At 37.5% G+C, this 15,957-nt stretch overlaps 1 protein-coding gene across 1 annotated transcript in view; it reads left to right on the plus strand.

The window, feature by feature from the left end:
- Positions 1 to 15,957, plus strand: part of col16a1 (collagen, type XVI, alpha 1) — an 87,292-nt gene that overhangs the window by 28,976 nt on the left and 42,359 nt on the right. The window contains 3 exon segments of the mRNA XM_055058816.1: positions 245 to 325; positions 7,788 to 7,856; positions 13,450 to 13,482. Coding sequence (XP_054914791.1) covers positions 245 to 325; positions 7,788 to 7,856; positions 13,450 to 13,482 — 183 coding nt within the window.

Raw genomic sequence — 15,957 nt, forward strand, 5'->3', positions numbered from 1 at the left:
AATGCAAAACAGATGCTATGTAAGTGCAGAAAGGATGGCTCATGCACACACATAAAGGTGAAGCTCTCAACACACAGCTTTCCAAATGATTTGTTTGAATGGAAAAAAATTAATTGGCCTTTAGCCATGTTTACTGCCTCGCTTTAACTTATAGCAGAAATACAACTGCGGGCGCGTAGCCCTGCATGCAAAGCACTGTTAGTAATTTCCTCCTCTGCTTTGGTTTTCATGCTCTCTTCTCCAGATGGATGTTCAGCAGGTGATGCTGTATTGTGACCCATCTCTTGCAATTGAAGAGTCCTGCTGCGAGATCCTCGGCGCCCGGGTAAGACAGGAAATGCTTTCTCCCTGTGAATCACACTGAAACCGAATCAACACAAAGCAGACATTTATTTTTTTCCTGTGATGGTCCGACCAGCAAACTCAAGGACAAAGTCATAAAAAAATAACTATTTAATTTTTCAAAGAGTTAAAGATTTTTTTACAACAAATTTCAAAAAGAAATATAAGAAAAATGGGCCCAAAAATAATCAACTAAAGCATACCAACTCAAACAAAACTAACTGACTCTTCTCAATGAACACAGGGGAATTTATATACAAAGGCTAGCCTACACACACACACAAGGAGGGGTGGGGGAACAAACAAAACAACCAATACATAAACATAAATAAATTCAAATCACAACATTTTACTTTAACACAACTATAAAACAAAACAACCTAACACCATAAATATTATAACAATAGAGTGAGAGGAAGATGTCAATAGGGCGAGAGGAGGAGTCTTCCACATCAAATTCCCTGCTTCCCGCAGCCTGATGGTTGGTTCCAATTACTGGTTTGAGACAATCAACTCCTCCCAGCCAGTCCTTCAACTCAACCAAAAACAAAATTAATATTCTAAATAAACCAAGCGTTTACTAAAATGTGTGCACCCAATCTAGTAAACAACTTAATACCAAAACCCACCAAAGAAAAAGTGATATAACCAATATAAATATTATCAATATAAAACATTAACTAAATACTAACACTAAAGAAAAGAACACTTAAACTGAGAAGATGGAGGAACCTCCACACACTCCCCTCTTCTGGAAACTCCATGGGCCAGTGTGACAGGTAGTCGGCAGTCGTGTTCAGCTTCCCCGGGATGTGATGAACGTCAAACTGGAATGGTTGCATTGCCAGGTACCAGCGGGTGATATGGGGTGGTTCTCAGTCCCTGATTTGCTCTTCTCCACTGGACCCACAACATCCATGCCCAAACGGTCAAATGGTGTATTTATAATAGGAAGGGGTTGAAGAGGAGCTCTCGCTGCAAATCTGGTGGATGTTTTCTGACATTGAGGACAACTCCTGCAAAAGCTGGCAACATCTTTGTGTAATCCAGGCCAGTAGAAACACCGTTGGATTCGGGCTATGGTTTTATGTTTCCCCAGGTGGCCAGCCCAGGGAATTGCATGGCCCAAAATTAATACTGTTTTTCTGACCTTTCTGGGCAACACCAGTTGTTGTACATCTCCATGTCTCCTATAGAGGATGCCATTTTGCATATGAAATTCCTCTGCAGCTCCACCTGCTGCTTCAACCCTCTTAATAAGGTCAGTCAGACTTCCATCCTGGTGCTGCAGCTCACTAATATTATCAGGAATTTCAAAGTCTAACTGCACCTCAGGTTCAGGTAACACAGGAAGGCTGTGGTATGTTTGAATTTTTCTCGCTTGCGCTGTGCACGAGACTTGCGTTCTTTAGTTTGACCTTCTTCAATCTCAGCCCCAAAAAATGGCAAGGCTCTTAGACTGGACTCATCTTCCCCAAAAGTCTTTGCTTGGGATCGTGTCAATACAACATTACACATTTTAAAACCATTCACTAGGTCAGGGAGAATTGGAAGATCATTTCCCAAGACAACAGGAAAGGGTAATGCATCCATAACACCCACCTTTAACAGGTAAACATGTCCTTGCACTCTCATGTAAATATCTGCTGTTGGATATTGTTTTTCATCCCCATGGACACAGCAGATGGGTATGGTTTCAGAGGTGCAAATAATATGCGGTGGGACATACCTGCGGTGTACCAATGTCTGGGTGCTTCCTGTGTCAATCAGGGCTTTGACCTTTTGACCCTCTATCCCACTGTAGTCTCCATCAGTGGCTGGTTTTGTCTGTTCAAAACATGGTTGTCTCTGGGAACAAAACACATCTGAGAGAGGTTTGCAGGATTTTGAGGACACATAGGCTTTGTGTGGCCCTCCTGGCCACATAGATAGCAGATGGGTTTTTTCAAAGTTTTTGTTTGACCGGGGGAAAAACCTTTTTCTATTCCAAACTGCTTACTCACATTTTCAGTTCGACTGGAGTTACCTGAAGTTGGAGTAAACTCCCTTTTTGCAGTTCTAAAAGCCCACGGTTGAGTCTTCCTACGGGCGGCCACAAAGGCATCCGCGAGGGAAACTGCCTCGGCTGCATTTTTGGGGTTTCGTTCCTTAATCCAAACTTGGAGTTCTGGGGACAACATTCGGAAATACTGTTCAAGAATTATGACGTCATTTATCTCTTCAACAGTCTTACCTCGGGGTTGAACCCATTTGCCATACAGTTCTTTAAGTCTCACATAAAGTTCCTTGGGAGACTCATTCGGTTCCACATGAAGAGAACGGAACCTCTGACGATAAGTCTCGCTGTTAATTTCATATTTCTGTAAAATAGCAGCTTTAACATTATCATAGTTCATCGATTCCTCCATATCCATATGTACATATGCACTCCTGGCTTTACCAGTCAATAGTGGAATCAATTGAAATGCCCAGTCACTTTTTGGCCATCTGCAAACACATGCTATCCTCTCAAAAGTTATGAGGAAATGCTCAATATCATCCTCCTCACTTAGCTTTTGCAGTTTTGGTTCTTTATAGAAATGTGTAGAAATTGAATCACCTGATTTAACAGCCGACAGAGCAGGTTCTGGAAGTGAACTATCCACATCAGGCTTCAATCCAACAGATGAGGAGGCGTGGTCTTGCACAATAGGCTTCAGGCCTGCAGAAGACTGGGCCTGAAACTCCTCTTGAAATAAACTGAACTGGTGTTGGAGAGCCTTAAACCTGTAATCCTGACGTGACATTTCTTGCTCCCACTGTGCCTCTCGATCTTTTTGCTGCCCAATGTAGGCCTGCAGGATTCCTGCCAAGTCAGATATGGTTGGCTCTTTCCCTTCTTCATCCACTTCCTCCTCTTCACAAACTGCACCACACCCTTCATGCTCTGTTTGCGCTTCTTTGTCTGATGGAGCTGCCTTGGTTTTACCACCTCCACCTCTGGCTCCTCTCATGGTTTAGGGTTTTTTTAGTTTCCAAAAAAAAAAAGAAAAAATTAAGAAATATACCTTTGTCCTTAACTGGAGGATCCCACTTCTGACACCAACTGTGATGGTCCGACCAGCAAACTCAAGGACAAAGGCATAAAAAAATAACTATTTAATTTTTCAAAGAGTTAAAGATTTTTTTTACAACAAATTTCAAAAAGAAATATAAGAAAAATGGGCCCAAAAAATAATCAACTAAAGCATACCAACTCAAACAAAACTAACTGACTCCTCTCAATGAACACACAGGGGAATTTATATACAAAGGCTAGCCTACACACACAAGGAGGGGTGGGGGAACAAACAAAACAACCAATACATAAACATAAATAAATTCAAATCACAACATTTTACTTTAACACAACTATAAAACAAAACAACCTAACACCATAAATATTATAACAATAGAGTGAGAGGAAGATGTCAATAGGGCGAGAGGAGGAGTCTTCCACATCAAATTCCCTGCTTCCCGCAGCCTGATGGTTGGTTCCAATTACTGGTTTGAGACAATCAACTCCTCCCAGCCAGTCCTTCAACTCAACCAAAAACAAAATTAATATTCTAAATAAACCAAGCGTTTACTAAAATGTGTGCACCCAATCTAGTAAACAACTTAATACCAAAACCCACCAAAGAAAAAGTGATATAACCAATATAAATATTATCAATATAAAACATTAACTAAATACTAACACTAAAGAAAAGAACACTTAAACTGAGAAGATGGAGGAACCTCCACAATTCCTTACACATGAATCATTATGTTGCTGTTGGAAATATAAAGGGAACAATAACAGAAGGAAGACTAAAACCGAGTGTGGTATTGGTTTTCTCTAATCGAGAACCACTGAGAACCAATCAATCTGCTAAAGAGTTCTGGAAACCCAGGTCGTATTCTACCCAAAATGCTGTTTTTACTCACCCATTCCAGTAGGTGGGGTATAAATGTGGAGAACGTGACGTGTGAGGTTAGCTGTAAAATTGTTTTTAACCAAAAAGGCATTTTCGCTGTTTAAATAAATACATGTAGGAGATTTTTCTTTTTTCCCTGGAACCATTAAATCAAAAACTTTAGGGCCCCATAAAGTGTTGTTGTCGTGTGAACACGGAGCACAAATCGTTAAAAACTTTACAGTGAAAAATAACAACAAAAAAAACAGAGTGGACGGGCCATTAAACATCATAAAACACAAGTGAATAATTACAGACTGTTGAAACTTCACACTGGATCTCAACTTGCACTTAGCATCTCTCCTGACTTTTTTCTCCTGACTCTGGGACCTTGGTTTCAAAATGAAAATAAAAAGCTACTTTCAGTTAAAAAAAAAAAAAAAAAGAAAAAGAAAATTACTTCTTAGGACGCCTTGAGCAACAATTTAGTCCTTTCTCTCCTTAGCCCAGGTAAGACACCTCCGGTATGGTGTCTGGTTCAGAAGTGGATTAATAGATGAGGTGTGACAGTTGTAAGCCATGTTTCTCCAGCTGTAGTCTACACCTTATGAACCTCCTCTAAACTTTAAAATGGGCTTTGCTTTACAGTCCTTTCACGGTCACAGTCATCCATGCTGCTTGTGCACTTTTTCCACACCAAAATTCCTGCAGAAATAATGCAAAAGTATTTGTGAACGTCAACATTTTCTATATCGATGACCATTTGGGGCTTTACCCTCCTTGTGGACGGTGTGACGACATCAACTGTCCCTTCAGCAGTCTTTAGACATGGTTGTGTAGGCCATGACCATCCCATTTTATTATTTAAGAAAAGCTTTTTATTGGGATTAAGTAAGCTTAAGTAAGCTGTAAGCTTACATCACTAATGTAAGCTTACAGCTTACATTTGCTGTAAGCCATCATAAACTAAGCAGAAATAAATGTTTTAAAATTATATCAATGTGTTATGAATCTGTACGTTTAGAAGTGTTTCACTGCTCATATTGAAAAACTGAAATCAGTCAATGTTTTAGCCAGAAAAAAAAAAAAGCTCACTGGGCACTTGTTAAAGCTTCTTTATGGTGTTGGAAGGCTTCTACTGAGCAGATGCACAAAAAGCTGAGTGTGTGTTATCTAAATGAAACACCATAAGGGAACTTATGCTTTGCTCTTGAGGTTTGCTCTAGTTAATAACCAATGGTTTGTCTTCATGTTGCTATGCTTGTAGTAATTTCTTCCAGCTTCTGTCATAACTATAAAAGAAAATAGGCTGCAATATATGATATAAGATACAGCAAGACCGCTATCTACAAAACACAACACTTTAACACAGTGGTCTAACTATTTATTCTTCAAAGAATTTCAAGAAAACACCCCCCCCCCTTCCCTATACATATATATATATATATATATATATATATATATATATATATATATATATATATATATATATATATATATATATATATATATATATATATATATATATATATATATATATATATATATATATAAAATCACATACTGTGTAATTAAGTCTCATCAGCTTTGATTGTGAAACATATTCTTGCTTTGAATACAAATCTAATTTAAGGCATCTTGCTTTCAGCCACAGCAAAGGGCTTTAATAATGTATTCTCCACTGTTTCCCTTGTTTCTTGCCAGTCCGCTCGATTTCTTTCTTCTCTGTCTTTAAGTTTTTGTTTGCGCACCTCCAAAGACTTATTAAATTGAAAAGAGATTCATTTGATTAACAACAGAACAGGAGTCTGCTCAGGCATGAGGAGACTGGCAATCACCTACTTCAGGAGTTTGTTTTTCAGCTGAAAACTATTGAAATTCTAGTCTGATTTCATTCAACATAATTCTCCAGGGTTTTATTACCTACATGCCTTTGTGTTTGTGCCTTCTTAATCCAAATAAGTTTGAAGGAGTCGGACGTCAAAAAAGCTGGGCGCGTGCTCCCTCGTATGTTTGACAGTTAAGTCTTATGCAATGAAGACTTCATGCTCTAAAATAGATTGTATGGGCTTGTAGAACAAAACCGTTACACTTCAGCTCTTTGTATGTGTGCTGCAGAGATTCCTCTGAGCAACAGCTAAAGTTGGCTTGAATGCTGGAGAGGCATGTGAGAAAAATTGTAGACCTGTGGCAACTGAAGTATTTTTAAAGACAAATAGCACAGTGGAGAACATGAACCACATTTTGTACAATTGTCATGTTCTGGTTTCTGGCCTCCTTTATGCCCACACTCTATTTCCATAGTTTGGTTGCAGTTATACCCAGTTAGTCATTTTCTTTACTCTGCATTGCCCTGCAAAAAATGTTGGTTTCCTTTGAACTTTTTTGAAATTTTGAAATTTTACGACCACAAAACTCTTCAAGTAGGAAGGGGAATGATTAATGGATTTAAAAAGTCGTTTGTATCTTGCCCTTTTAACTCTGATATTCCTAACTAAAATCAAGTGCAATAAATTGTCTGGAGAACTCATCTTATTGTAGAGTCCATAGTGACACTGGAGAAGCTGCTGTTTGAAGATAGAGCATATAAATAAGACATTTTTTTACCTAATCATTACACAAATGTGACTTTTGTTGAACAACAAAAAGAAGAAATTCACTTTGGGGGAAAAAAGGCATAAGAATTTAACTTTGTACTTGCCACAAGGGATGTAAAAACGTTGGACAGAGGTGCTTTGATGGGATCCCATTTTGCGAATTCTTCTCTGCCCATCTCCACAGTGTTTAGTGGAGGTGACGGCGTCATTCCGTGAGAATGCTTCTCTTCAGCTTGGCAGGGAAGCTGGGCAGAGTTGATGGGATGATAGCCGGAGGAAAACACAGGAAAATCCTGCGAGAGGCTACAAGAGACTTGAGAATAGAATTGTTTGCATATAAGTTAATCCATGTCAGAACGGTCCAGCAAAAGGCCAAATACAATTCAGAGTCTCTGGCATGACTTGAACATTTACTGTACATTGCCAGTAGCTTTACATCCTGGCAATAATTTGCATTATGAAAAAAAATGCAAAAGACTTCACTCTCCAGATGTGCAAAGCATAACCTGTGTGATTTATGGAGCAGAATATGCATATCAACCTAGCATTCTTGTATCATTTCCCATTCACTATGAAAATATCTGTGGTTCAGTTCAAACCCTGAGATCTAAGATTATGCTTGAGACTTTAGTAGAAGAAAAAGTTCATGTAATTATTTTTGCAGTGACATTTAATAGAGTCTTAGCTTTTATACAGTTATTTTATAATCAAAGGTCTACAATCCCATCCCAATCCAACTGACATTCAGACAATGCTAACTTAAATCCAGCTAATAAGCTAATTTGCTGACATAATGAATAGGCCTTTGCTATTAAAAAAAAATGTAATGCTGTGCTACCACTTTGTCATTTTATTGCCGTTACTGTTAGTAAAGTAGCTCAACAGAGTGAAAAGTATACAGTGACATGTATTTTCTGTCTCCTGCTTGCAGTGCCCAACCGATGCTGCAAAGAGCCGTCGAGCTGCTGAAAATGACTTGGATGAAAACATGTTTAGCCAGGTAATTTCAACATCCGCAACACACGCAAACTACAGATGGGCTGTTATTCGATAAAAACACAAAATGTAATCGTAAACATTGTTCGAATAATCATGATAATAATAAAACCACTTTTTTTTTTCCAAATATATGTGAAAGAGAATGTAGCCTAACATGGGATAAATGTTTATGATGCAGTTGGATCAATTTCACTGACATAAAATTGTGCCACAGACGTAAAGGTCGAACTCATGCTTTCTGATCTGGTCTGCAATATGTTTGGCATTGTGATGAAATGGTGGTCAACGACTTTTGTTCATTGACCACTTGAAGAAAGTATCAACAGCCCCCGCAGGAATTAGGAGTGTAAAAAAGAGGTTGAGATGTTTTTTTTAGGCAGCCTGGATAGAAATACATAGTATTGAAATATAATGGGGTGAAGAATTGTTAGGAAAATAAAATAATTTTAACTTTTGATCATTTTATGAAAAGAATGATTCCATGTTGGGCTCCTTTAAAATTGTCTTGTGAGCATTATTGATCTAAATCGTGGCTGCAAAAGGCGAGAAGACAAGGATATGTCATGAACAAAACCAACATTGTCTGGCAATATGCAGTTGCATGTGTGCACGAAGGACGGGTGGTTTTCATGTCTTTCAACGAGGAGTTCAAGAAGAAAAAAATAAACTGATGTTTGTGGCGAGAACAGCCTTGACTTCAACTGCCTACCCATCACCCAAAGAAAGCAGTGCTTCATTATATGAAAATAAAAACATAAAAAAAAAAAAAAACTAAAGGTGTGATGTTCAATGGAGGAAATCTTTAAACAATGAGAACATTTTTGCCTTTAGAAGTGCAGATATTGATTTCTCCAGCTCCCAAACATTTACAGAAGTGTTGTTCAACAGAGCTGAAATATGAAAGCGGTACCAACAAACCCAGCATCCTCAGTTATAAAATGCATTTCACTGACAGAAACAAGGGTTTCTAGAGCTTGGTGCAATGCATTTTCACTTGCAAGGCTCTCGTTTTAAATTTGGTGATGAGAATCTAAGCTTTTAAACAAATTGTACAAAAAAAAGTATTTTCACAATGCATGACACACAAAGAAACAGACAGTGTTATTATTCAGGCGGATAAATCTTGGATGGTCTCAGGGAAAAACTAATTCTGGTAGTTTGTCAAAAATGATACTTCTTCCCTCTTGAAACTAAACCCTGCTGTAGACTTTGCAACACTTTGAAGTATTACGTCAATGTTGGTCCTAGTGATTGCTTCAACAATGACTCAAAGGAAGTCATCTTTTTCTTGCCACTCTTTATTTCATCATACATATTAAAAGGGGAGGGAGGGTTTAAGATCTGTTATTCATTTGTTGGGACTTGTGTTTGTAACTCTCTGAAGTTAGCTTGTAGCTCAAGCTCTGCCAGACTGGGAGATAATAATCAATCCCATTGATGCTCACAGCTAGACACAAACAGCTCATGTTTTTCTCTCTGCCTCATCTCTCACTGTCACTTGGACTTGTTTCTCTGTATAATTGCAGTTTGACTACTCTGCTAGTGTGAAATGTATTTCAGTTTGAAAATCTGTAAACCTTAATGGATTGAGCAACTAAATTATTTAAAATTCCAGGAATGCCATGGATGCTAGATTACATGCATATTAAATATAAACTCATTGTGCAAGCTTTTACAAAAACTACTCAAAAATCACATTGGAGGAAAATGAAGTTAGTACAGTTTTGCATGTTTAAGCATCTTGGAGTAGAAAACAAAATACTTTTTCTTTCTTTTTTCTTATTTGTTTTGGCTAAAAACAACTACTATGAATATCTGTCGGCTTATGGAGAACTTTAAGACTCATGATATGCACTTCACATTCTCTATGTGACTGCATGTAATCTCTGTCTTAATTCATTTCAAACCACCGTGTTTGGCTTTAAAAGCATTCAAGAAACAAACCAAACAAATATTTGACAAGATTAGTAAACAAATCCCCTGGTGCAAACTTTATATCCTCAATTCAGGACGGAAACGGTTGTTGTCATATGAATAATAAATGTATAGATAAATGCTTCAAACAGTTTTATGAAAAATTGCACTATTCCACAGTAAAAAAACAATGCACTTGAACTTGAACTGCTGGAGAACTTAAATTTGCCAGAATTGGCACCAGAACAGGCAAAGTTATTAGAAGGACCTTTTTTTTCTTTCTGTATAAATTTTCAAAATACCTAATAAACATAATATTACAAAAAAGCATGCAAGAAAAAAAAAACCTTCTTGAACAAAACATGCATCTTCATTTTGTATCGGCTGAAAAGCTGCAGTGAAGTCAGTGGTGTGGTCGTGTTTGTCAAAGTGTCAAAAAGGTAGCAAAATAATGTACATAATATCGTTAAATATCAATTATCTGTCATAGTGGCAACATTGATAACGGACATCGATATCGACTCAAATTTTCACATTAGTTCATACAAATTAATAAATGAACTGCAGTTTTTATGCACTGTTACAAATTGTCAGTGCATACTGTTCACCTTTTCCGCATGTCATGTGAAATGGCATGGAAAAAGTATTGAACTTTGTGTGGCAACAAAAACGTACGGTTTTTGTCAATCAGTACTTTACAGTAGCAAAGCTTTTATCGGTAATGACAACCTTAAACTGTCTTGAACATGTCTGTTACTCATTCAGGCACATATGTCTTGCGTGATGCTTGTATAATGAGAACCATTTCTATAAACCATAGACAAGCGTCCAGCATCTGATATTAATTTGTCCGTATGGATTTAAGTATTTGTTTCCAAACTCTGACAAATTTTGTCTCTTTTCTTTGATTTTTAAACCTTTTCCACCTTTCAGGGCTTCCTTTTCTTGATATTTTCCAATCTTATTCAATCTTTCACTCGTCATCGTACATTATTTGCAGACCAATCAATTGTATGTGTGGATTAGATATCAATCAGCCTAAATCAATTTTTTCTGTGAAAAATATTGACTTGTTGAACACATATTTTCCCCACTGTATGAGAGTGTGTCTTCAACAGAGCTACAATAGCTATGCAAAGATCAACCTTTTACCTTAAATTTCACATCAGAAAAACAACAAAATGCCATTTATGTGTGAAACCTTTGTACAAAAAAAGTCTTCCCTTAAAGCCTAATAATGAATCCCCATATTTTATTGTCTGATTCAGTTTTTTGATCTTTCTCTTATCGTTGTTTTTTTCACACTTGCTAGCATGCCTACGCACACACGCATGCACACGCAGATACACAAAGTGACCAGAAAACGTCCTATTTTTATCTGTTTATTAGTTTCCTACACAGTAAATGGACTGTGAAATCCAAGATTCCAGCATGCGGCCTATATGATACCGAACCATACACCAGTTTCCATAAACAAAGCCTTTCTAGGTGACGGAACATTAAACTCTGCATGCATGCTTTATTGTGTCTTCTGTTTATGGAGTATTCACTAAACAAACAGGATGGTTCAGTTGTGGTCAGCCAGATTTAAAAGGCAACGACTGTGGATGTGTTTTCAAAACACAGGCATTATCTGCCATTTCCTCATCTGTATATACTTATTACATATATGTACGCAAGTCAGGAGTGTGGATGAAAATTCCCAGTTTGGTGAATGTTATTTAAAAATTGACGTTTATATCTTAATATTTGAAATTCGTTAATTAAGTACAATTAAAATCAGTGTCTTTGAAATATGAGTGGAAATACATGAGAAGTGCAAGGAACTTACGTATAAAATGATATGTGGGATTTGTTGTATTGAGATGAACAACACATGCTTTTGCCAAGTATAGGCTATCCTTAATTGAAACTGATTGAGTTTGAGTTTAAACCTCTGTCTACTGGGGTGAATTAAAGCGTATCTGATCTGCACTGTATTGGAATTAATTTGACCGACGTTGGCTGAATAAAATTAATCGAGTGAAGGCGCTAAGCAAAGTTATTCTTCAGAACTGCTATAGGAAAAACAAACATAAAAGAAGCTCTGCTGAAATCAAATTCCATCTTGTTGTTCTTCTTTGCCTCCAAGCCACAGTTAATTGTTACATAGGGTTAGAAATGTAGGAGAAAGGACCAATTTGCTTAAGAGTAAAATCAAGACTCTCTGTTGTGGAACAACTAATAAGATTTTTATCAATCGATAAATATTCCAGGCAGCAATCATAAAGAAGAGTGTGTGTTTTAGTTATTTAGAATATTACCTGTAAAGGATGTTTCCTCCATATTATTATTTTTGCAACAATATTATGGTCTTGTATACCTTTTCAATTTTAGAGGCCAGGGCTGCTTTTGAGAATACTATGCCATTTTATCTGTAGGTGCTTTTTACGTGGTCTGATAATGAACAACAACATTTGTCAGAAAGTCTGTAAATTTAGCTTTCACTTTCAAGCATTTGACATCTTGAGAAGAATGTACCAAATAGCTATTTCCTACCCAGACAAATGAAATTCAGGAATGCAATAGTACAATCGACGTCTTGTAAGTAGCACTATTTATTTATTTGTTTTTTTATTTTTATTTTTTATTTACTTTTTTACCAACCTAAAGTAGAACACCATTAATAGTCAACTTTGTATGGCTAATATCTAGACAAATATGTTATCTTCATAATGGTAGTAACTCAGCTTGCTGGAGGTATAAATAATGCTATGCAAAAAAGTAAACCTGGGAAGATGTGCAGTATGGTTACATTGACGTTATCAATTGTTTGGTTGCAATTTGCAGTGGTTGTCTCTCTGGCAGGGCAGCAGGGTACAAGAGGTATAATTGACTCCTCTGACCCTCAGTACCAAACCCCATCTTCTGATGATGTCAAACAACCTTTCTTTGCAACTAGTATCAAATAAGGTTAGGTGTGTGGGAGTGTGTGAGTGGGTGTGTGTAAAGGTTGGGGGTCACAGCAGTAGCTGAAGTCCTGAAATATGACAAATCTCAAAATCTCACCCACAGAGTTTCTTACCTTGCTGCACTGTAAGCCTCTTTATTTTTATTCTTATTTTTTTCATTCAGTTTCTTGCTTTCAACCCTGTTTCCAACTGAAAGGTCACCTGGGCTTCAAAAGATCCAAAGTCTTTTTTGTGCCTTTTTTTTTAAAGCCTTATGTGTAACTACTGGAGTTTTTATGATGAAGTTCAACACTACCTGTAAAATGTCTTTTCCCTTCTTCTCTCTGCCACTGCTCTTATTCCTTGCCTCTTAACTTGCTGTCTTGAGCAAAATTGCTTCCACTCAGCTTTCGCTTGCTTCCTTTACCTCCTTGTTGACTCTGCTTTTCCAATTTGCCATTGTGCACACAGCAGGGGGTCTATATATTCATGTACTTTGGGGCTTATAGGATTCAGTACGTCATGTTTTTCAAAAGCTCATTCTGCTTTTAGCTCTTAAAAATGCAGTACATATTAAGTCCTAATGACGTATCAACATAACTGAAACTGTTTCCTCCATTGTTGTTGTTTATCTGATGTAATGGACTGTAAATGGAGGAAACTTTAAAAGGATGGACTGCAACAACTTTCCTGCGATTCAAAAATGTCGTCTGATGATCTTCATTATTCATTTTTTCTCTTTGCCAACAGGATATTTTTGCATCCAAGGATCTTGCAGAAAAAGTAAGCCTCACTATTCACACCCCCTCACACACATGTAACTTAACATTGCTGCATTTTTAATGAGACTAGCTGGACAATTGGTTCCAGCTAAGGCCGCTTTGTAAACTCTTTGGTTCACAAAGTGAAAGGAGGATGCTTCCAGCATGTGCTCCAGTTTCCTGCTGCTGTCTTAAAAATAAAAAAATAAAAAACTTTTTTTTTTTCAGACAGACCAGAGCAACACTTTGAATTGAGTCGTTTGCTGTCTCTGTAAGCCTATCCAGAGAGTTGCATGTTCTGTTTAAATTAAAACAAGAGCACAATGTGCAGGCTAAGCAGGTTGTGCCTTTGATGCCATTTCCTGCTGCCGTTCTCAAACACTTGTTGACTGACTGAGAACCTGCTTTACGCCTCATTATGCAACCGGTCTCGATTGGGGTGTTCCTTCTGCCTATTAATTTTTGTCATTTACCTACAGTAGGCATGCTCTGTTCACAAATAGAATACAAAACTCCAGACACTTCATTATGTTGCTCCGGTGTGCTTACTAATGTATCAGGCTTCCTTTCTTGAATGTGGGGTATTACCCGGGTTGACGTTCATGTCTCACCGTAGCATTAGAGGAAGAAAATAAAAGTGAATTTAATTTGGTTAGATTACAAGAGCTCAGTTTTCTTTTTTTTTTACTTTTCAATGCAGATATATGGTAATTTACCCGTTGGATAAGAACGATTTAGAAAGATGGATACCATACACTTCTTCAGCTATCCTTAGCTCCGAGCAGGCTCATGAATTAATGTTATTATGTTAATAAACGGGCTGAGTGTGTGTTAAATTTTACCTCTACTGCATGATCTCAAAGCTTAGTCAAGAGCCAATTTCCACCAGTGTTCATGTCATGCCTCATCAGCTATTTGTCTCTGCTTTTTACCCCCCTGTACGTGCGCTCCATGACCGTGTGAGTGAAAAGCCTCATCTCCCACAGCAGAAATCTCTTAGCAACACAAAAACGCAATTTCAGTGGTGCAATCCCAGAATGTAGTTCCTTCTCTTAGGCTTTGCTTTGCAGAGAAAAGCACAAGTCGTACATGATGCAAGTGTATAAAAATTCAGGACAATCTGCACGCTCGCGATTTACTGCTAAGCTGCAGTCTCGCCTTAATCCAACATGGCACTACAGTAAATCATGTTAGAAAAAAGTCAGAGATCAATCAAACGACCTTGGCGCTACAATTTCACTCCGTGCAGATGCTAATGAAGGCCGGCCTCCGCAATACTTTTATCAACAGCTACATTAGCAGAAGGTTAAGTGACGCATATAGTTTGCAGGTAATTGCCATGTTCTAAACAGACAGTGCCAAGTGATGCTTACGTGATAATTTGACACAACGTTAGTTATGAGCTCAAGAATATATTCCGTTTCAAATATTATTTGGTAATAACAGGCTACCACGTATTCATTACCACATAACCAATCAAAACAATACATTAACAAAAAACCTGGCATGACCAGGACAAAATCAGACAGCACTGCTGGTTGGTTAATTGTTGCTAAAAAATTTGTGTAATTTGTCAAATCAGAAAGCTTAGAAAGAATTTTATTTCATTTTGGTGTTTCTTGAAGGAATCTCGTGAATTATATCAATGTTCAGCTCCATTACCAATTTAGACTCAATAGCCATGAGTGACATACCATTGAGGCATCTCTCAGACTAGTTCTTTTTTTTTTTCTTCCAACTCTGCCCATTTGAGGAAATGATAATTTGTCCTGGCAGCTGCTGACAAGCACTGTCAGATATAGATACACTGGGAAACGCTGACTGTAATCCATAAGCATTGTCAGAAGTTTTGAAGGACATATTTTCAATCTGTGAGGTTTAATAAAAGCTCCAAAGTGATTCACTATATCTGAGAAACGTCTAGGTCACAATTTTGAAGAGTTACATTTGTCTTTTAGAAACAATTAAGTATTTTTTTTTTCCGAGAGTTCACCAAAAGGTAGATCTTTTTTCTTTTTTTTTTTTTTTTTTTTGATAGCTGGGCATCATCTCACATTTTGGAACTATTATGCCGAAAAGCAAAGCCCAGCACAGTAACTTCGACAAGTATTTGACAGTGACTTCAATGTCAAACCAATACAAATGTCCTAGTTCCCAGAAACAGGCTCCCATCGAGAAGCAGATGCAGAGTGGAACAAGCGCAAATATTGGAGAAAATCAAAAACTTCCCCACTTCAATGATGCTGGCCTCTGTGATGTTAACGCCTGCCAAGTTTATAGAATGAGCTGTGCATGGGACATAAAGGAATAAATGATTTCTTTGCTTTAAAAGCGCCGCAGGCCGTTATTTCACCCTGACATGTTGCTGCGTTTATCAAAACATTGGCCTCCGCATTTAGATAAATCCAATCCAAGGCTTTCCACTATCGCAGTAACAAAAGCTGCAAACCTGTCTTGCATGACAATAAATTGGTTCAAATGCCAAGAATGGTTTCAC

Source organism: Poeciliopsis prolifica, unplaced genomic scaffold, assembly GCF_027474105.1.
Source record: "Poeciliopsis prolifica strain line A6 unplaced genomic scaffold, Auburn_PproV2 SCAFFOLD052, whole genome shotgun sequence".
In the NCBI taxonomy this organism is placed as follows: Eukaryota; Metazoa; Chordata; class Actinopteri; order Cyprinodontiformes; family Poeciliidae; genus Poeciliopsis; species Poeciliopsis prolifica.